Here is a 22972-nt window from a genome sequence, read left to right on the forward strand (position 1 = left end):
AAGGTTTGGAGGTAGGGACTTGCTTGTTTCCCTGTTTGTTTTGTTATACATTTGTGTATTTTCTGGTTTTGTATATAGGCAGATACTGTGACCACAGTCTTACCCACTGTAAAAGTCTGTTCCAGCCTCCTCAGTGTTAAGGCCAGTTTAAAATTACCACAGAGCTCTAATAAAAATTTCACTCAGCACTTGGAAGACTTGAGTTGTCATGAGAAACAGCATTCAATTTCTAGGGAATCAAACAGTCCCTGTCACTGGTAGTGAAAATCGTAATGAATGCAAGTTTTGAACAAAGAAACCTTACTTCTGTAAGTGTAAAAGAATAAAACAATAATTTGTCAATGCTCTTGTGAAGCTGTGTTTTGTGTTTGTGTCCCACCACATAGTGGCTTACTTGCCCTGCATTCAGACACTCACTGTACTGTAGTCTGCCATGTGATCACTAGGTAATTCTTGTATGTTTTGAATTAACCATTGCACTCCCCTCTCATGAGCTGACTTGATCAGAAGTTTGTGTATGTATATGAAAAGGGTGTTGGCTTTTCGAAGGATGGACGTGTTTCTCAGCTGCTATTGCTGTGTCACATTCACTCTGAAGGAGCTAGGATATAATAAAATAAACCAGCCAAAACACAGGGGGGAGAAAAGCATACAGTAGTGGAGCAGAACCATGCAATCTCACCAATAGGCAGTGCCTACCAAAATGCTATCCAGTTAATCAGAAATCTCTCAGCTCCCACACTGAACACTTCGTGCAGCAAAATAACCAACTAAACCTCTCATGGGTATCCACCTTTGTCCTAGTTTCTTTGAGGGAACAATAAAGGATAAGGATTTTTTGACTCATGGTATGCATCATTTACAATCACGTTTGCATTATAAATGTTGTTGACAGGTACCAGTGACAAAGGTGAGAAGATGTGGTATTCTTTCCTGCCATGTTTGCTGTTTTTACAACTTGAAGCTAATCCTGGTCTTAAAGTGAGAATTACTCAGAAGGGTCTGGACTATGGTATGTCTGACATTACTAGAAGTTCATTTACAATAAATACTCGTTGTACAGAATGTAGTTCTTTAAGAAGGTGCAGTGTAGAAGCCTGGTCCTTAAATACTGAAACAGAACATATTCCTTTGTCACCTTGCAGCACAACACCCTTTGTCCCTTCTCTCAATCTCTTTTTTTTTAGACCCAAGGTATGAATTTATCCTCAAATTGCACGCTCCTGCAGTCCAACAATGTTTCTATTACACTCCTCATATTTATCTACTGTCTCAGAACTGGAATGAGATGGTCATATAATTGTTTCTTTTTAAAAAGTGCTAAAATCAGTGATCATGTACACAACACTCCTAATCTCTACAGTATATTTTCCTTACTCTTTCTATTCAGGCCACCTCTCGCTGCCTCCTTCTGAGGGCATAGTCTGTGGGTGTGGAGGGCACTCAGTACAATTTCAATTGTTTACAGAATTAATATTAATAATAAAGGTTAACAAGGTACAAATTCAACAAAGGCTGGGTCATGCTAAGGATTAATCATTATTTATGTACTGAGCACACTGACAGCTAGACAATGGACTTGTGAGATGAAAAGTAGAAGCATGGGGCTTATGAGTTCCAGATGAAAGCAAGGATCAGGTCTACTTATTTCTCTACAAACGTTGTTTTTAAGGCTTTTGAGGAGTTAAGAAGTGCAGGGCAAACATCAGTCATCCAAATCAGAACTGTTCTTTGTATCTTTTTATGAAATACTAGGAAGAGCACTCCCTAGGCATCTCTGTTGCCTTTAGAAATGAAAATTCAGTCTGCTATTTCTTAATATGAGCCCAACAGTAATTGTGACATTTAGCATGGCTTTCAAGTGCCAAAGGAATAGACTAACCCCGTGTTAGTGGTTGGGAATAAGAAGAGACATTGACAGTGACTCTGCCAATGGTTTTTCTCATATTTGAAAAGCATGGTGCCTGTCATGCATTTTCCTTTAATGTGAGATTTGAAGGCTGAGTCAGTAGTTCATCCTTTCTCACTCATCCTACCAGAACCTTAAGAGAGACTCCATTTGAGGCCATTGGCTGCTCTCATTTAGAACCATAAGTGAGCTTTAGGGTGGTTCTGTTAGACAGATCCTCTGTTTTTGCTTTTGAAGAAGGAATTTCCAGGGAATCATGAGTTACCATTGATCATAATTGTTTGCTTTTTTAATTTACTGAATTCTGGAGGGGGAAAAAAAAAAAGAACAAGTTTTTACTTGTTGTTTTGTTGTTGTTTTTTTAATTTGGCAACTTTGAGGCTCTAAAGCTAAAGAAAGTCATGTAAAAACGTATTTGACATACCAACACTTCATATGCATATGCTCACACTTTTTACATAAGTAAGGACTATGCATGTTGGTCAATCTTAATAGGTGTAAGACAATCTGAGATAAATATGATGACCAAGTATTTCCAAGGTTATCCACACTGTGTGTGAAGTGAAGGAAGTATAACAGTTTCAAAAAATCATTAAGAGTTCTAGAATGTAAAATATGAGTCAAGATCATAGTGATCTTGAATTAAATGATTCATTTGGGGGCAATAGATGCAGACATGTAAGTAGTTAGAAAGAGGTCTAGGTAAGGGTTTAAGAATGGGAGAGTTTTCAGAACTATGTTAAAAGTGATTAAATTATTTGCTAGTATATCTTGACCTTTGCATGCCATAATCTGTCCTGCAAGATATTTGATTTCCTCTGTCCCACTGTAGGCAGGAAGATTGGGATAGAACTACTGAAGCAAAGACTATTGAAAGAGTCCTTCCCAAGCTGGAGTGGGCAGGAGAGTTTCTCAATTGTGAAGGTGAATTATACAATCTCAAGGTAAGTGTAGGAAATGCATTTCAAAGTTATAGGATGAAACACCTTCATAGTAATAATTACGCAGCCTTTCTTGTTGTTCAGTGCAAAATGTTAATGGTTCATCTAACTGCTGAAACAGTTTTAAGAGTATTTCACAGAATCCCAGAGTCATAGGGGTTGGAAGAGACCTCTGGAGACCATCTAGTCCAACCCCCTGCTAAAGCAGGTTGCCCACACTAGCTTGCACAGGAAAGTGTCTGAGTGTGATTTGAATATTTCCAGAGAACAAGATTCCACAGCCTCTCTTGGTAGCTTGTTCCAGAGCTCTGCCACACTCAAAGTAAAGAATTTTTTTCTCGTGTTCTTATCTTTTCCTTCTGCCATACTCAGAGATGAGCTTTAGAGAGCCTTTGAAAGAGCAGTTTGGCTGTTTTATTAGTTGATTTGTTCCAGAGTTAAGGGCAAGACAGATGTACAAGCAGATGTAACCCAGTGGGAAAAAATGGATGAGAAAAAGGGAAAAAGTGTTGTTGAAAAACTGTCGGCTACTATGAAGGAGATGTAGCAGTGAAGGTGATTTGTTTGAGTTTCGTGAGGGAAAAGCCATCATGAAAGGGTAAGAAGAAAATGTGTATATGGGGATGATTTATCTGAGGTGATGGGATAGGAAGATGACTTTTACAGAATCTTTTTAGACAGATTTACAATATAGCGTTTTCATTAAGTAAGGCTCTACTTTTATTTCCTGCTGAAAAAAATGGTGTACTGCAAACAGCCTGTAGAGAAAAAGGTCTGTAGAACTTCTTACAATATTCCCAAACAAGGAAAGTAATAGAAAATCAGGTTGTTTTATAACTTTCTTTCTCATCTTTCTGGTTAAGCTTTTCTAATATACTGTAACCAGAAAAACAGTAACTTCTGATCTTTTAGTACTACTTCCAAGTGAAGTTGCACTGCCCAGTAGTATTTTACTTCATTTCATTTTCATTTACTTATAAATTACCAAGAGCAAGAAATAACAATCTGGGAGGCTTCACATACTTTGTGCTGGATAGGGCCTGCATCCTCTATTAACATATAATATTTTAATAATTTTCAAATATACTAATATATTACTAATATTCATTGTGTTATATTATACTTGAGACCTTAATTTTTACACATCTAAGAAAGCTGGATTTGGACAGCCTGAATAAGAAAAAATGAAGGGTGTGGTGGGATGTCTTTCTGCACGTCATTTCATTGTCTGATGGGTGCTGATTATAGAGGAGGTGGAGACAGATTCTTCCTGGAGGCATTCAGTGAAGAGATGATGGGCAGCAGACACATTACATCAAGAAAAACTCCAATTAACATTAAGAAAACTGATGAGGAGAAGCACAGATAGGTTGGGGAGTCTCTCTCCTTGGAGGTGTTTAGACCCAAATGAATTGGACCCTTAGTGGGCCTGCCTTGGTGTAGGGGAATGATCCAGAGATATTTACATTCCTTCCAACCTAAGTTGGATTGATCTTCAAAATCACAATTCATTCTCCAAACCAGTATTCCGCTCCCAATACGCAGTCTGATTTCATCTCTCTGAAAACAGGATTAATAAGGGCAACCTTAACTGTTGCCCAAGATGTTTTTGGAAAAGTATGTTTATTTTCCCTAAAACTAGCTATTGCCTTCAGCCCCAGGGAAAGTAGATGAAAGTCAGTTGTTTCAGAGCTCTCTGCCAGATAGCAGGAAACAATAAGGAATGTCAGCTACATGATAAGATTGCAACTGATACCTTTGCAACTGATACCTTTACAATGTACAGCTCCGTTAACACACCCATCTGCAACACAATGTCTTTGAATATCAGAAAAAAAAAAATGTTTTCACTGGGAAATCTGTAAGTAAGATTTTATTTTGGAAAACTGAACCACTCCAAAGCCTTTAGCTGAAGTGAGGGAGGGATATAAAAATTTTGCTCTTCTTCAGTGAATGCTAATGTTCATACAGCCTAGGTTGTTGTTTTTTTTTTTGTAGATACAGCATCTGGATGTAACAGGCAGACTTATTTTCTCACAGCAAGCAAATTTCACTTCAGGGACTATTTTTCTTCCAACTGGAGGTTTTTGTTTTGACTGGGCATCCTTTTTCCCTACTAATATAGTGAGGATGTTTTTTGCAAGGATGCTACTCAGTATAATGCTATAGATACCTTTATTTTCTGAACTTTCTGAGAAATTCTTTTAACAAAGCATAGACTTTGCCTCTAACAGCAAAACAGTTCAATCATCAGTATTCCTTCTTAACCTTTTAACATGCAGTCTAATGTCCTGCTTCATTTTTGCTGTAGGATCAAAGTTGATGCTGTAGATATACCAGAAACTTTTGCTTCCTTTATTGCTGGCACTGGTGTTAGTCTGTCGGTGGCACACGCTTCTGTGACAATCAGTGCGGACTGGAGAGTGGAAGCATGGCTACTGTAAGTATTGCACAGTGCAGCTGGAGCTGGGAGACAGTTCTGGGAGAGGAATTGGAAATGTAATTTAGAAATGTAGTTGCAGTTATTGTTTTTTAAGTCTGATACTCTTTAGCATTTAAAAAGCAGTCAGTTTGCATGAACTTCTCAAGAAGGAAACATTCCCTGCTAACTGATGCAGGTGTGTCTCTTTGGGAGTTATCAGGTCAGACATCTGTTAGTGTGCACAGTTTGTCTAGACAGTATGTGATATGTATGTGCAGGACCACCGTATTTAAAATGGTGCTACATTGTATATCGCCTTCCAAAGTGATCATTTTTATAAGGAGAGTACTGTCACAATGCCAAACATCCAGAAGTTAGAAAATTCTACAGCTCAGGTCACTGTGGACAAATGACTTCGCTTCGTGAGCCTGTGCACTATGAGATTGTCTTCAATGGTGTCTTCGGATTATTTCACTGCTATATCTCAGCATTTTTCTAATGGATCTTAATGCAGTATTCTTTTTTTTTTCAACTTTTTTTTCTTCAGAGGTAGAGGGCTAAAACATCTGGGATATTATTAAAGGTTTCAAGGTGCTAATCTCAGTAGTTGGGGTTAATGGAGTACCTGGTAACAGCAGTAGGCGTTGCTCTGTTTGCAAGCCAGATAGTACAGCAAGATCACCAGGCTGCACATTTCACAGTATGTCCTGATTTCAAAGGAGCACGGACACGCAGTTTTGTGTCCAGTTTTAATACTGGTGGCTGGAAAGCACTGTCACTGTGGTCTCAATCTGTATCTGGCATTGTGAGGAAAAGGATACTGTGTTCAGTAGAGCACATCAGCTGTTCCCAAACAGTAATTTACCTCTCCCTCTTACCGAGGGTGAGGATTGGGCATGATCTAAAGAAACACCAGAAATATTAAACTCTGAGGGCTTCACTAACTGCAAAGGAGATGAGGAACTGGCATGTAGGATCTGGGGGAGGGAGTCAAAACCAGTTTTGGTGAAGTGCAGGGTTATGAAGGGATTTTCTTTCCTTTTTGAGGGACAAAGGGAACAGTATTCTGCTCTGTTCCATATTATGTTTTGTACACAGCTGTAGGTTTAAACAAATCCTGAATATGCCTCACTCTTCAGTCCCTCCACTCCCTAATCCTAATACATTGCTTTTATCTTAAAATAAGAGATCTCACCTGAAAATCAGCTTTTCAAGGGAGACCCTTGACAACCCAAGTTTACTGGGCTGTTTTTAGGATCACTAAGATGGTTTTTTTCCCCAGCTTTTTAGGTATTATTCCTGAGTTCCCAAATCTCACTGTAGCCCTTCTCTGTCTCCACTGTATCCCAGAGCAATCTGTGAGTCCCAGCATCTCATGGCAGGCACTTTGCTCCTGAAAGCCTAGACCCAGTGAATCTGGATTCCTCCTAAGTAAGAGCAGAGTTAAGGATGCAGCAACAGAGACCTAAGTAGCTGAACTTTTGCGCGTCTCCCAAGTAGCCCAAAAAGGCAGAAGGTCTGAGATCCTTTCACAGAGATCTCTATCACTAAAGTATGGGTAAAGCTAGGTTGGAAGCCCTGAAGGTCATTTTGTTCTGCTCAAAACAGAGTGGTCATTACATTGGGTGAGCTATACGCTGGTGATGTTCAGGCAAGGAAGATGATTTACCTCCCCACATCATTTCTGCCAGTGCTGCATTACCTTCCTGTTGAGAATGTTTTTCCTAATGGCTTGTAGGAAAAATGAGGGTATGAAGAGTGGTGTTTCCTTCAGATAGTCATTTAATGCACATATATTGATTGAGAAAGATGTTTGAAAATGGTAGTGGTGGTAGGAGGGATTTTATGACTGGGAATGGTACTCACTAATCTGGTCACAGATAACCTGTGCTTTGGAGCTCGGTAGAGATTATTCTCTCAGCATTACATGTTTTCCCAGAATTGTTATTTTAATTGTTAATTCTCAGCCTGAATAATAGAGAAGAAAGCTAGAAGACTTGTGGTTTGTGCTTACTATTGGGCTGAGCTCTTTCTCCATAGTAGTAATAATACTTAAATTTGCTAGAAATTGTGAATAAGGAAATTGGTGAGGGGTGTGTCTTAGTAGGAATTTTTACAGAGAAGAGAATGAAGGAAAGACTAAAAAGAGAGGAATGAAAGAATAAAAGGGAAGAACATATACATTAGAAAGGATTATTGAAAACTGTGAGAGGAAAACAAGAATCAGAACCATTACAAAGTTGAGAACCATTGGGTTATGTATTGGTCAGATAATTGACTTCTGGTGCTGCAGTCCCAAAGGCCTTCAGGATGACCAGTCATGAAGGACTGAAATGTCTATTGTCACTGTGGAATTTTGACATTTTTGCAAACTCTTCCAGTTCTGCACAACACTGGAAAATTAATGTCCTGGAAACTCATGCATATAACTTGTTTTGAATGTGATGCATGTGCCTGATTGACTTTAATCCCTAAAAAAAACCATTATTCATTCTTGATGATAGAAGCCAGAAATCCTTTCAGAACTGATTTACAGGTAGTGCCTTAAATTATTCCCTTAGAGGGCATGTTTCCCTGACTGAGGTTTCTTTTTATTTTATTTTGTTTTGTTTTTCTAAGTAGGAAAGACCAAGGAGGATTTACCCTGTCCATCTCAGAACTATTCATTGCAATTGTCTTCAAAGTATCACGGGACAGCACAGGCCACTTGTCTGTGTTGCTGCACAATTGCCAGCTGAGCATTGGTAGTGTAAAAATCAAGTTAAATGAAGGATCTAGGTATGTATGCTAGGTATGTATAGAAGATTTTCTAATTACTCTGTGGGAAATAGCAGAGTTTGTCACATGAGGACTACTTTTCAAATGTTGCCTTTCAGAGATCCAGCTAACTACTGAAGAATTGTAAAGGCCTGCTTTTGTAAACAACATCCTTTGCTGAGTGTGTGAAGGGTGGTTAAACTACATTTATTTGTGCACATACCAAAAAATGAGCTGACAAGACATACTGCATTTGAAAACTTTGACACTTGCATATATTAAAGGGTACAAGACTGCAAATGGAAATCTGCAGGAAGGGATCTAGTTTGATTGTGTACTTTGACAAGCTGACCTACAACTTCTTTTTATTTCAGAAGAAAATATGACAATTTTTATAGATCTCCTTGTTTTGATTTTCTAGAGAGCTTTGTGTCATATTTAAAGAGAAAATATGGCTGTTATCAGCACTTTAACATTCATATTCACAATTTGCAGATTGCCTTCTAAATAGCTTCCATGAGACCTAGAACTCAGCTGTACAGTCTACCAGTATTGCTGTAATAGGTTTTCATTAATCTAAATGACATTGATGCCCTAGTCTGGAAGATTCTATGATTTTATATTTCAAAGATTTCAATTTATTGTAAAAAATCTGTGTGTTCATTTCCTTTTCTTCAGCTGGATCTATAGCTTCCTATCTGGTTATCTTGAGAAGGCCATTCATTCCAGATTGGATGAAAATGTAAGTTTGAAAAGATTATTTCAGCTAGTGAAGGGAAGAGTCAAATATAGCCCTTACATTGCTGACTTCTCTCTCTTTTCCTATAGATATGCCTAAATATCAAATACAGAATACAAATGATGGATGCACAGCTTAGAAAGCAGAAGGGTAAGTTGTTGATCAGAGCTTTTTGACTAATTTTCACAGTGCACTGTTTGTAGTGGTTTTATTAATTGCCAATCCATTGCTGTGTTCACAGTACAAAAAAAAAAAAAAGCGAAGAGATAAAGACTGAGCCATTGTTCTCCACCTTAGCCCACTTCAGATTCTTAGAAATCCCTTGCAAGAACCTTATAGTTAATACTCAGATTTCTTCTGTGCCCATAGCAGCTCACCTGTAATCTTTCAGTTTCTTGTGGCTGACCCACGTTATTTCCTTAGATTTTCAAGATGAACATTTTCCCAGTGATCCTTTATGCTCTTGCTACGATGGACATAAGAAAATCTGAGTTGGCAGTAATCCACTGAAAAGCCAACAGACATCCAGTCCTGGACTGCTGTCCTGCAAAATCTCACAAACTAAGCACATCTTGTTTTAAACTCAAGGTCAGTGAGATAACAAGATGATGCAGGAAGACAGTCACCCTAAGCATATTTCTCTTCACATCAGTAACAATTCCTGTGTCACTCATGTCACAGAGGCATGAAGATAGTAGATATAGGTGCCCCAAAAGCATTTAAGATTTTCACAGCTACAATTGATAAATATCCTACAGCTTTTCTTTTCCTTTTTCTTCCTTTCTTTCTTTTTTCTTTCTCTTTTTCTGCAAGACTATTTATCTGTAGTTTGTACTAATTGAAATTCATGTAATTCTCCTATTTTGTTATATTTTATATATGTCATTATGTATTAATGTCAGAGATTTCATTCCCACTCTTTAGTTTGTGAATATAGGTGCATTTTCAGAAGCATAGTATGCAGACTTGTATTTGTTTTCTCTTTCCCAAAATGGCTATGTGCCATGCACTGGGAAATATTGCTGAAAGTCATGGTTATCAAGGACATTGTTTCACACAGCAGACAACCAAGCAATTCAGGCTCAGGGGTGCTCCAGACTGTGCTATCATACTGAGGAGTTCATAATCTCCGTGTGAATTCACCATTTCTTTTTAAAACCATCTAATTATTTGTGCACAGTGTGAACAGAACTGACAATCCAATAAAAAATAACAGTCAGACCGAAGTTGTGAGTACTTTTCAGAAAAAGAAGTCTTCAGTCACCCTGTCTGATAAAGAACACTTCATTGGTGTGAACAAACATCTCATCTTCAACACTGATATGCTTAAAACTCTGCTAATGTCATCTTCCAAAGTATTACTGTTTTCCTTTACGGCAGTAATCCTATAGCAGTTCAGTTCTCTTGTGCAAACACAAAACAAGAAAGGGACCCTAACCTAGATATTTTGCTGCATGAGAGTGGATTTCTGAGAAATCAGTTCAGTTGTGAAACAAGAGAGGTAGGCCTATAACTGGAGGAATTGGTGACCTTCCCAGAGGGCATAGTCACACTTTTACTCTAAGTTTTTTTATCTTCTTCTTCCTTCTCCCACTGTTCCCTTTCTTCATCATTTTTAGAACACTTTTGTCTTTAACTAAATAAAAGCTGCTATGACATTTTTTGTAATAATGCTCATTTTGTTTTTGTCTGTTATTTTTCTAGTCTTAAGCCAGATAGATGCCTTTGCACAAATAGACTATTCCCTAGTTAGTTCTCCAGCAGTCTTCAAATCTCACATTAACTTGGATTTGAAGGTAATTTGCCATCAGTATCTCTGTGCTCTCAAAGCCTGTTCTCATACTCTTTTGCATTTATTCGTTTTCTTTCACTAGTCATACTCAGCCTCTCCACTGTTTAGTTAGAAAAGCAATAAGGATTTTGGATGTTTTGGGCATCAGCTGTTATAGAAATCAGATACAACTGTTTGTTTAATATAGTAACTGCATTGGTTAATTCACCAAAATAAATTATTTCAGTTGAATCCCTTCAGAGGTGCTTTATAGTCAGTGATATGTAATCTATGATAGCTACCAGTGTGATAACAATCCAGAGTATTTGGTTAACGTTGAGTCCAGGTCTTTTATATGGACTGGTCACACCCAAAAAAGACTTCTCACAGAGAGGCAGCACACAGCAATTCCTTTCTTACTAATTTTTCACATGTTCTGGCAAGAGATATCCAGCAAGAAAGAAAGACAGAAAGAAAGAAAAACAGAAAGACAGAAAAAGGAAACACACCAAACTTCCTTGTGCACCTTCTGCAAGGAAGATATATGCTGTTAAAGAGTATTTAGCAATCCTGTTAATTATTCAGCTATATCTAGTTAGAATTTACAAGTTAAACTTTAACATGCTGACACCCATTATGAGATTACAGATGAGTCAGGTAAAGGAGTCATTGGTCTCCAGTGTTCTTCAGAACGGGCTGATCCTTGATGGTTTTGAGTTGCCATTTCCAACTCCACTTCTTTTTTTTAGGATTAGGTGTTTCCTTTGTGTCTCTCTCTTAAACTACTTTCAGTGCTTTTTGGGAGTTGGGGAGGAGTTCCTGAAGAATCTTCTTAAATGTCAGTCTTAGATTAAGTCAACAACTGTATCTGTGCAATAGTAGAAAACTGTGGTCGAGAGGATTTTCATTCTCACTCATGGTGGCAGTTCAGAACACTCACCTGAGTGCTCAAATTCAGATTTCGAAAGGGTAGAGGCCACATTCTCTGTGGGTTCTTTGTTTTTCCAAAATAACTTCAATTTGCTGATTTTCAGGGCATATAAGAAACTATTTATTGCTTCAGGTTTTATTTATTGTCAATTTTATCTTCAGGTTAGGAAGCTAGAATAAGAATTTCCTCCGTTCAGCCACTGCTAATGCATTCTGACAGATACAAATGGTTACAAGTAGAAATACTTGTTAACAACTCTTTGCAGGGCACAGTCTATTCAGTAGGAAATCACACAGACCCTCCCTTCGTGCCTGCTCCCTTTGGTCTCCCCAACAAAGGTGATTCCATGCTCTACTTAGGAGTCTCCAGTTATCTTCTTAATTCTGCTACACTGGCTTACTACAGAGCAGGGGTTTTTAACATCACTATCACCAAAGATGTGAGTATAATTTGTATGTAATAGAATTACAAATACCAGTAGCGTGAATGGTCAGCAAAGGAGATTAATACTTTACAGGCTGCCTAGGGAAGTGATGGAGTCACTGTCCCTGGAGGTGCTCAAGAAATGTGTGAATGTGGCACTGAGGGACATGGCCAGTGGGCATGGTGGGGATGGGTTGGTGGTTGGACTAAGTGATCTTAGAGGTTTTTTCCAGTCTTCATGATTCTATGATTCTGTGATTATGACTGCCATGTTATTACAGAGGTCTGTATTGTTATTACTTATGTAATTTCTTATTGTCTTACTTATAAGACTGAACCAGGGCGTTTTTTTTCTGCATTTTATCATTTTGGGTAGTCAAAGTCTCCCTCAGACCTGAACTTACTGGCAACGCTAGGCAGCAAATGACAGATATGAATGTCACAGAGCTGGTGTGCAAGACGTGCATTAAAAAACCAAAGAAAGCTTTCCTCTGCGTGAGTTTCAAGGACAAGATAGGAAAAAGAATACTCAGTCTACTGTCTGCCTCATAGAGGCCCACAGCACATGTATTGACTGTGCTGAAAGCAGCAAAATGAGACAAGAAGCAGGTACAGGGAAAGTAAGCTTTCATTTGTGGGTGAAAAACATATAAGACTTATCCCAGAAATGCTGTTTCCACAACTGCATTAGTAGACAGGGATTCCAAGAAGTTTTGCTAACTGAAACATTGGCAAGAGGGTCTGGTGCTGGCAAACATCATCACAATGGTCTACAGAAAAAGGGCAAATTAGATTTTTGAGTCCTATCTCTGACAGATTCAGTGTATTCCATCTATTTCCAACGGCAGGAAGAAAGCAGGATGCCAGGTCTATTCTTCCAAAGCATAACGTGTACTTGCTGTATGGTAGATGCCTCTGAGATGGGTTCATGAGAAAGATGTCTGTCTCTCCTCTCTTCCACAGAGCATTGTGGCACCCTTAGGAATCATTCTGGGCCAAGGAAATGCTATATTTAAACATGAATTATCTAGAATCAAAGACTATTTTCTTTAATAGAGTATGGCCTTTCTCAAGGAAGCCCTCTTTTTAAGCTCATATAATGACTTGATTTATTTCATTTGTTTACAGCTTGCTACTACTTTTAACCTAACTACAGCCATACTGAAAGATTTTGTTCCTGAGGTGGGTACTTCTGCTTGTACAGATCTTTGTCTTTTAAGAAAGAGCAGTTGCTGATGTCTGCTGTGGATATTATCTGTGTAGCTTACTTGCAGAAGTTCAGAGAAGACAAGGAAACTGAGCTGGTGTACAAGTAGTGGAAGATTCAAACATACTTGACCTCTTCTCATAACTCCCATGTTCTTCCTAACTATATAACACTACTCTGCAGTCTTTCTCTGCCCCCATGAGTGCCAGATTTCCTCTCAGTCTCTGAAATAGTTACAAAGACTATGTGGAGTACATCTTCTTACTCTTGAGTTTAACACGAAGTATTGTTATATGGCACCTTATTGTGAGGTAGCCACTGAAACTGTCGTTTACGAAAAAACTTAAGCTGCAGGAACTCCACATTCAACCTTTTTTTCTCTGAGATCCCACAGATCGCTGTGCGTTGCCTAACAGCATGCCCACTGCTTCTGAAGCTGATGGCTACATCACCACCTGCTGTCAGCTTGCAGTCAGACACATGCGGACTGTGGATCAGTGGGTCTGTAGAGGTGTTTGCTGTTCTGCCAAATTCAACCACCCAGTACATCTTCACAGGGAATCTAGTAAGTAGCACGAACTAGAAGATAACACTCAGTGCTGAGGCTGAACAAATTACACCGTAATCTTTTCACATCCTTCAAAAATCAGAGCTCAGTGTAGCATACCATTTACAAGCCTGTCACAAATGTGCATACTGTTCTGTTGCATTTCACAGGGAGAAAATGTGCACTACATACTGTAGAATTTAATATGCAGGTACAATAAGTAATTTATGAAACCTGTTCTTCCCACGTGGGAGGTTGAGTGATTCTTTGAGAATAAATAGCAATATTTAAATGGGATTATCTGATGCTCATTGTTCCTAACTTGTTCCTTCTTGTTCAGTGTGTCCCCAGACATCTTTTCATTAGGTTGAAAGTGAACCAGTTAAGTCAGCCGTGCAGAGATTTAAATGATACTAATGATAAGAATGCAATCAGGGCATTATTGCCACTTCACTGCACTCAGAAAGCAGCAAATTCACAAATGATTTCATTATCTATACATGCTGACTAAATAAAATGTTTAGGCACTGTTTCCAATGACAAAAAGCAATTGCATTTGTGCCTGTAGCTCAGACGGTATCTGTGTATACAGTCACAGAAGATGGTTTTGTTTCTTCCCCACAGACAACAAGTACCAGAGCCAATTTGACAGTAATCAAACAGAAGCTGATCATCTCCTTGCTTCTGAAGAGGTAATTAAGGAAAAGTCAGAAAGCAACATCAATGATTCAAACACAAGGACCCACCAGAACATCATTCTATCTATGTAACATCACTTGTTTCACCATGAGAAAAAGAGCAGTGGTTACCTTCTTTCTCACAGGGGCTCTAAAATACTTTTGACTATTCAATCTGTATTCTGTAGGTAAAATGTAATAATACTGGGGAATAACCATGTCTCCTGTACAGCGTGATATAACCCCTTTCTTAAGGCTAAATACCCCTCCAAATGACAGTGTTCAAAATAGTTGGTATCTTAAAGCCATCTGTTTAAGTCTGTACTGATGCTAGAGAATAAGGTTCAGTCATTTATTCTAAGCCCTTTACGTGTCACTGCCTTGCCATGTCTGAACATCATAAACAGAGCTGCAACCATGAAAACACTTTACAGGAGCACTACAACAAGCTCTATACATCTTTACATGTGGGGAAGGGAAAAGTGACACTATATAGCTGATACTACAACATGCCATCAAACAAATGAGACCAGAAGCGTGTCTGTTAGATGAAGCAGTGCTCAGAACTTTTTAGATTTCACTTAGATCTTGATGGTTTTCTGGTTACCTACAGCTACATGTGATTTCAGCTGGCTTTCAGCAAATTTTATTCAGACTTCAAACTCAGACATGTTTTACAGCCCCTTTCTCCCTAAATGCATAGTTGTGTAGAATTGCAGACTTTCAGGCATATCTGTGTTTCTTCTTGGTAACCCTGCACTCCAAGCTGGATCAGAATTCCAGAGTATATTATATTTTTTAACCTATTACATTTCCATTAAAGAAAAACGTAGGCAGCCTTTTTTTAGTTTTGGTCACTGATCCTTTTTAAGTGGAAAAGAGAACTCAGAATGATCGGAGCCTGTCAGCATGAGCTCAAGAATGTTGCCACTCAAAGCTTTTGACATGAGATTGTGTTCTGCTCATCACTATGATGTGTTTGTTGTTTTTTTGGTTTTGTTTTTTTTTTCCCAGGATTATGTTTACACTTATCTGAGTGTATATCACAGGCATCAGCAAGAAAAGTTAGACAGGGCTGAGACTGGATAGGAGCCCATCTAATTCATAACCAGCAGCTGAGGAAAGTGTAGTTCAGCCATTGCAGGAAGTGACATTTCCAGAGAGATTTTTCTTTATAAATCTTGCAGTCATAGCCCAAGACTACAGATGACTGTAGAGGAAGGTTGTTGCAGAAAGATCCCATTGATGCCTGCTATTCTTCTGGATTCAATTTTTGTACACACATTCTGCAGCACCTTATGGAAAAAAATACATATATTCTTTTTTTTCTGGAGAGCACAGGTGTACTTCTTCAAGACTGTTCACTTCAAGCAGTGACTGTGTGAAACTGTTTTTAGTGAACCTTTTTTTTTACTTCTTCCCTTTAGGCTCCATATCTCCCTGCTGCACTCTGCTGTTGACTTCTCTCAGGTAAGTTAACAGTTTCAGTGTCTAGGAAAGGTAGCCAAGCCCTTCAGAGTTAAAAGCAGTTCAACCTAACTTGCTGCTGGACAGTTCTCCATCTCACTTGGGGATATCATCTGCCACTGATCTTTCTGCTTTCAAATACATTGCCTGTTTTGTTTGTTTGTTTTTCCTTCTAATAAGAGGAAATAACTATTGGGGTGTTTCCCTTGTCAAGAGAGACACCAATTATTATTATTACCATGCAACATTAATTGAAACAGGGAGAAGCATCTGCCTAGACTGCGTGACCTAGTCTGCCATCATAATTGATTTAATTGAATTACATAATTGATTTTTGAATTACTGGCTTCTGCACCCAGCAGAACAAAGGCAGGCATGGGTCTAGCACTTCTTCTAGCTGTTTCTGACAGGCAGCTTTAATTCACAGCTGGATTTAGTAGATGTAACAATAGGAGTAAATACATTGTCGAGCTTAAGCTCAGCTTCAGGTATTATTTTGAACCACTGCAAACAAATAAAAGGAGAGCAAAAAGCAGGGAGTAAGAGAAACAGCATGCCACTGATTAGATCATTCATCGTACACTGAGGATTGGTCAGAGTGACTCTACAGCAGCTCAACCCAACCTACACCTTTAAGTGAAGGGAGGAAAACACTAATAAGACAAAGCACCATAGACAGGGCAATTGTTGCCAACCAGAACACAGTTCATTTTGGAGAACTGAGACTTGGAAGGTGAAATGGAGTTAAACAGATTGCATTCCTACAGTTGAGTTCAGATACTTAACACACAAAAAATAGTATTGCAAGAAAAATAAATACTGCATTGCCTTGTGTATTCACCTCACCCACACGCCATTTAGAACAACAACAACAAAAAAAACCTGTTTCTTTTAACCTGAGATTTTCTTTGCCATTTTTCTTTCTTAGCAATGAAAGATATTGCTTTTGATCTTTAGCAGTGCTAACCCTCTCTTTCCACCCTCAAGCTGCAGTCCCCTAGTCATCATGCAATAATCAGCAAATGTGTTTTCCCCCTTACTGCAGGTCACGCTGGTGGAGAATTTTCTGGCTTACACTTTACGGATGGTAGTGATCCCAGTAATCAATGGTAAGGACTGTGGCCAGTTCCTGACCACAGCTGGTGGGAAAGCAAGACTGAAACCATTAAAGAGAGTGAACAGCTTCAAGAGCTGTGATGTGAGAGATTCTCTGTCAGTTTGACTACCCCTGGACAGCTGTCTGTGCTGATCCCTCAGTCACCTGAATCAGACAAAAACTGGAACAGAGAAGTCTTAGCTCCTTTCCAAACACGGTGCATGAGTTTCCTTCTCACTGAAAGAAGTGCAGCAGCAGAGGTCAGATATGCTTGAGTCTTATCACAACAGAGTCAAGCCATAACCAGAGAACGGCCTAGAACATGAGAAATTCAGAAGCACGTCTGCATCTTGTGGCTTCGGGATAGTGTAACATTCTCACTTTTGCACTCTGCCTGCTGCCCCAGGCAGGACAAAGTATAAAATCAGCTCGGTTTGATGCAGAGAGTGAAGGATGATGAAGGAAGAGGGGAAGGTGGAAAGAAACATATGGAAGAGTATAGAAGGTGCCTGTGGGATAAATGAGGGCAAGGAGGCTGCTGAGGAAGGAGGTGAGACACTGATGAGAGGAAAGGAGGGATGCTAAAGTCAAATGGTTGAAAAAGCAAGTAGAACTAAACCTGGGGCTTGACCCAGGAAAATAGGATGAATGAAAATAGGAGAGACCAACAGGCTTAGGGGACCATATAGAGAAGAAAACGAAAGGAAGGTGGAGAATAATTCAGAGTGGGAAACAGCAGAAACCATATCCCATGGAGTAGATGTCTAAAAAGGAGCAAAGGCAGATCGCAGTGTTAGCTGAGTAATTTTAAGAGGTCTGTCCACTACTTTTTCATGGGAATTTTTGCTTCTTAGCAAAGAATATAGAGATACAACTGAGTTCCTACTGAAAAATGCTTCTGAATTGTTTTATTATTACTTACAGATGTATTTATATTTGTCTTTTTTTTTTTTCAGATAAATTAGGAAAAGGATTCCTTCTTCCTAGCTTGGCCCACACTACCCTGGTCAGACCTGTAATAAAAATGTATCAGGTGAGAAGCTCCACTTCTTGTTAAATAATATTGACTCTTTTCAGGCCTGTAAATTTGTGCATATTGTTGTGTTGGGTCATTCTAAAGACTGCTAGTAGTAAAGCTTTAACTACAGAGCAGATTGAAAACCCAAACTCTGGATGAAAAACGTACACACAAACACACACCCCACCATAGCAAGGTGCTTTGAGCAGCTGTAGGTTATAAAGGGTCCTTGAGCCCTTTGGAGAATACCAGCAAAGTGGAAACACCACAGGAACAGCTCTGCTATCCCCCACAGGTCTCAGGAGCAGTGAATGAGCTCTCACTGCTATGACCTTTCTGTAGGGCTGGAAAGCTAAGATGCAGCCTTTGTGTCCTTGTAGTTAGCATTACCCAGCATTCTGGAGGGCCACGTCAACTAATATCAGAGCCTGTTTGTACCCTGAAGTCAACTGAATTTTAGGAATCACAAAGCCACGCTTGTCTCCTGCACTGCTGAGGGGCTACTTGGCAAATCTACTAACCCTGAATATGTCCATCTGAAATGTAAGGAAATTTTACATGTTCTTCTTTCCTCAGGGTCACCTTGTGATTTTCACTGATGTTCACTACAAACACGAGCAAGGGGAAGATGAGGACCTTCACGGTCAACCCTAATGTCCCTTTACTTTCAAACAATCATCGAGAAAGTCTTCCTTCTGTTGGCTTGTATGGAGTAGATGCTATAACATTAGAAGCGTGGATCTTGGTCACTATTTTTGATGTTTTGTCACTTTTCATAAGCCGAATCTGCTGGTCTTTAGTATAGTGGGTGTAGCTGACTTTTCTTGATGCTTTAGAAAGCTTGTTGTGGTCTGATGGGAAGGAATGACTGGTTCTTCTTGTGTTATAAACACAGAGTTTTATTAATTACTGGAACCAGTTATTGCATTATTCAGCTTATCTCCATTAGTGTTAGCAACATTTTATGTGTAGCGCGAGACCTTTTTTGTAATATTTTCACAATTTGTCCCTTTGTAACTGGGTCATGAGTGGGAATAGATTTATTAAATCTAGTGTATTAGCATACAATTATAGAATCATAATTTATGTTGAAATAGCCTCCAAAGGTCATCTAGTGCAGAGACCACCTAAGAACAGGACTAATTAGAGCATGTTGCTACAGGCTGTGTCCATGTGAGTTCTGAACCCTCCAAGGACAGAGTTTCCAGCAGCTTTCTGGAAAATGTTTTCTGCTATTTAACTAGCTTCAGAATAAATTTATTTTCCTGATATCGAATCAGAATTTCCCATGTTTCAACTTGTGTCCATTGCCTTTTTTCCATGCACTATGCACTTACAAGAGGAGTCCAGCTCCATTTTCTCTGTATCCTTAGATCAGAAATCAGTAGAAAACAAAAAGATCTTGTCAGGCTCTCTCTTTCCAAGCTAAGCATGCTTGATCTCTCATACTGCCTGAGTAGATCATGTTCTCCAGCCCCATAACCTTTTTCTTGATACCTGCTGGATTTGATCCAGGATGTCAATATCCTTCTTGTAGTGGGGAGCCCATCTGGAGACAGTAATTCAAACACAGTCTTTCAAGTGCCAGATAGAGAGGAAGAATCACTTACCTTCACCTGCAGCTTTATGTTCAACCTTGTTGTCCACTAAGATTCACGGATCCTTTTCTGCATAGCTTATTTCTAAAGATCCCCAAGCCTGTACTGATGCAGGGCATTACTCCCTCCCAGACATGAGGAGTGTATTGACTGCTCCTTGCAGGTTGGTGTTGTGCACAAACTTACATGAGTGCACTCTGTCCCATCATCCAGACCGGGCTATACCACATCCACTGCCCTTCCCTTGTCCACAGCACCAGTCAGCTCATCACAGAAAGCAGTGAAGCTGGCCAGGTGTGATCTGCCTCTTGAAAACCCATGCTGCCCGCTCCCAGTCACGTTACCTTCAAGTGCTTTAGAAATGGCTTCTAAGATATTTTACTCCATACCCATCCCAGGGACTGAGGTGAGACTGACCATCTGGTATATCTCTGCATCCTTCTCCTTGCCTTTCTTGAAGGCAGCTGCGACGTCTGCCTTTATTTCAGTCATGAGGAAATTCTGACTGCCATGACTGTGATAGAGAGCTTCTTGCTGAGATCAGTCAGCCAACACCTTTGGGTGCTTCCTGTCTGGTCCCATGGATTTGTGTACATCCACATGAGTTAAGTGATCTCACATGGGTCAAGAGATCTTCCTCTGCTGTGGGTTATGCCTTGTTCCCACAAGGAGCTCAGGGACCTGTGAGTCCTGACGACAAATCTTACTAGTGAAAATAAATTTACTACTCCTCTTGTCATAAGTCCCCAGTTTCCTGAGCAATGGACCCACACTCTCCTTAGGCTTCCTTTTGCTATTGATGTATTTACAGAAACCTTTATCTTTACCCTTCACTTCCCACAATTGTTTCAGCTCCAAATGAGTTTTTGCTTTCCTGATGTCATTCCTATGTGTGCGCTCCTTTCAAGTAATTAGTCCCAGTTTCCATTTTCTGTATTCTTTCTTTTCATGTCTGAGCTCACTCAGGAGCTCCGTGTTGATTCCACTCTGGCCTTCTGCCACAGTTGCTCAGCCATCTGAACACTGTTTTTGTGCTCTGAGGAGGTTATTCTTGAAGATTAGCCAGCTCTGGGCCTTTGCTCTGTAGGGCATTTTCCCACAGTTGTTACCAAGCAAGCTCCTGAAATCTTCACATCTGAAGTCTACAGCTGTAATTTTCTTTTTTCTCTTGCTCACTCCTCTCAGGATCTGAAACCCCACAGTCTTGTGCTCACTGCAACTAAGATTGTCCTGTCATCAATTGTCATCCAGCAGTTTTTCCTTGTTTGTGAGTAGCTGCAGCTCTTCAAGGAGACCGAGCTCCATATAATTCTATAATTCTACAACTCTCATATTTCTGGAACTGAAAAGCTTATTTTGCCCTATGTCATTGTCACCGCAGAGGAGTTACTGAAAGTACATGAAAAAGAAGAAAAAAAATGTTTACAAGTGTTACTTCACAGAAAGTTCTGATCCAGCTTGGGAGAGAAATGTGGCTTGGGGTTGATTTTTTGCTGAATCCATATATTCATCTAGCTGGCTGGTGCTGTTTTTCTTAATTAAAGAAAATCATCCCGAATCATTGTACAATCAACTCATTGTATTGTACAGTGGGAGAAGAGCAACAAGAAAATGAACAGAAGAGAAGAACTCAGAAAGAAATTGTAGTTTTTAAATAGTTTGGTGTCCCTCGTTGATAATACTCCAGGCACTGCTTTCTGCTTATCTGGGGGAGGATTCATGAGACAGGGGAAAAAGAGAATGAGAGTCCTGCTGCCTATCTCTTCTCTCTTCCCATGGGACATGGCTCTAGTATCAGCCAACAAGTGCCATGGCCGGACAGGCCTTTCCAAACCAAATCCATGCCTTAGTGTGATGTTGCCCCTTAAGCCCTTAAGGGACTGTTAGCAAAGTGATAAAGCAATTGTTTCTTTGATGACTAAAGAGGATGCTGTGTATACCAACAGTTCCCCTGTATCATCCTATTCTTACCTACTGGCAAAATACCATTTTTGATCTAGCATTATTTCTTAACTTAAAGAATAAGTGATACCTGTGCCTCAGCTTGCTGCGGTCTAAAGAGCATGGAAGAGGGGGAGAATTAGGAAAGCAGAGAAAGGGGACTGCTGGAGCACCAAGCTGCAGCCAATGACTGGCATTGTGCAAACCAAAGTGGTCTGCAGAGGGACAGCAACGAATCTTTGTTGATTGCTCTACTGAAATGATATTGAAATAATGGAGTGGTTATGCACATGACTACCTGTGGTGAATGTTAGATCTGTATTTAGCATGAGTATCTGTTGGCTGACAAATGTCTTTATTCTTTTCTATTTGCAATTGCACAATGAAGTGACTCAGATTGTCCAGCTTAGCACTCCATGCCTGAGGGAATTGTCTTTGTTTACAGACAAGCCAATTGATTAAATCACCTCTTTGGCAAGCTAGGTAGTACTGGTCAGCTGAAGGACAGGCAAGCAGAAGAAACAGAAAATACCAACTGCAAGTATTTGACACTATATACTGACTCCACATTAGTATGTATACACAACAGTACAAGTACTACACAATTTATCATTTCCTGTATCTTGAGCAACTTCAGGACAGATGGGCCTAGACAGTTGTTTTCCATCTGTTCTTCCTAGCAGCTACACCTTTCTTTTTTTCTTTCACAGTACACATTTAGTTATGAACAGTAGTACTGTGGAACTACTGGAATATATTCTCCGCTGGAGTATCTTCTCAGGTCCATCTGAAAAACCAGTGTAGACACAGCATGCCACAAACGCAGCATCCACTCTGAGCACAGCATCCCAGTGCCTGAGGACCTCTGCCTACACTTTACACTTCCCTCTGCTTAGTCCCTGAATTGAATTAGAATGGTTGATAGTTTCAACCTGTAACACTCAAAATAGTTCCGGACATTGTTGTCTGAGATGAGAGGCCACTCCCTGCGTGGTACTGCTGAAGGCAGCAGCAATTGGCTGTATTCAAACTCTCAGCTCCTTACTTTGAAAGATAGGGCTGTGGCTGCGGAGGGTATTTTTGCAGAGTCCTCAGCCCTGTGGTCTGGTACAGCAAGACTCCTCAGCCTTCAGAGAGGTACGGTAGCAAATATTTTGTGACTGTTCTTTGCCGTGGAGTGCTTTTGTTGGAAGGGATAGATACAGATAAATCTGGAAAATTGGGGGATTTTAAATTCTGAGAACTGCTCCAGCATAGAAAACACATTTCCTTCCAGCGTTTTTGTTTTAGCCATGCACAAGAGAGATATGTTTCATTTGCCTCTCAATTTCTGACAGTGAAAATTGAAAAGAAAATACTGGTCTTACCAAAAGGCAAAGGCATTCTGTGAGATTATTTAAAAGTGTATGCTACAGCAAAGTTAAGGCAATGTTAAATCGCAATTTTGCAGCTCACTTAAATTGTGATAATGACTGAAATTCTTCAGAGTTTTGAGATACATTATTATCTCTAATAGACAATGAAGTAG

The 22972-nt window shown here is 39.6% G+C and overlaps 1 protein-coding gene across 1 annotated transcript in view; it reads left to right on the forward strand.

Annotated features, from left to right (window-relative positions):
• LOC136051452 (bactericidal permeability-increasing protein-like) overlaps nucleotides 1-18559 on the forward strand; it is a 26089-nt gene extending 7530 nt beyond the window's left edge. The window contains exons 2-16 of the mRNA XM_065740892.1: nucleotides 896-1012; nucleotides 2742-2853; nucleotides 5162-5290; nucleotides 7892-8050; nucleotides 8708-8771; nucleotides 8858-8918; nucleotides 10473-10564; nucleotides 11736-11909; nucleotides 13022-13075; nucleotides 13495-13665; nucleotides 14272-14339; nucleotides 15752-15794; nucleotides 16837-16900; nucleotides 17844-17920; nucleotides 18482-18559. Of these exons, the coding sequence (XP_065596964.1) occupies nucleotides 896-1012; nucleotides 2742-2853; nucleotides 5162-5290; nucleotides 7892-8050; nucleotides 8708-8771; nucleotides 8858-8918; nucleotides 10473-10564; nucleotides 11736-11909; nucleotides 13022-13075; nucleotides 13495-13665; nucleotides 14272-14339; nucleotides 15752-15794; nucleotides 16837-16900; nucleotides 17844-17920; nucleotides 18482-18559 (1463 nt within the window). The remainder of the gene's footprint in view (nucleotides 1-895; nucleotides 1013-2741; nucleotides 2854-5161; nucleotides 5291-7891; nucleotides 8051-8707; nucleotides 8772-8857; nucleotides 8919-10472; nucleotides 10565-11735; nucleotides 11910-13021; nucleotides 13076-13494; nucleotides 13666-14271; nucleotides 14340-15751; nucleotides 15795-16836; nucleotides 16901-17843; nucleotides 17921-18481) is intronic.
• The last annotated feature ends 4413 nt before the right edge of the window (nucleotides 18560-22972 follow it).

Source organism: Cyrtonyx montezumae, unplaced genomic scaffold (assembly GCF_038088225.1).
Source record: "Cyrtonyx montezumae isolate F1298 unplaced genomic scaffold, pur_monq_1.0 scaffold_3, whole genome shotgun sequence".
NCBI classification, from domain to species: Eukaryota; Metazoa; Chordata; class Aves; order Galliformes; family Odontophoridae; genus Cyrtonyx; species Cyrtonyx montezumae.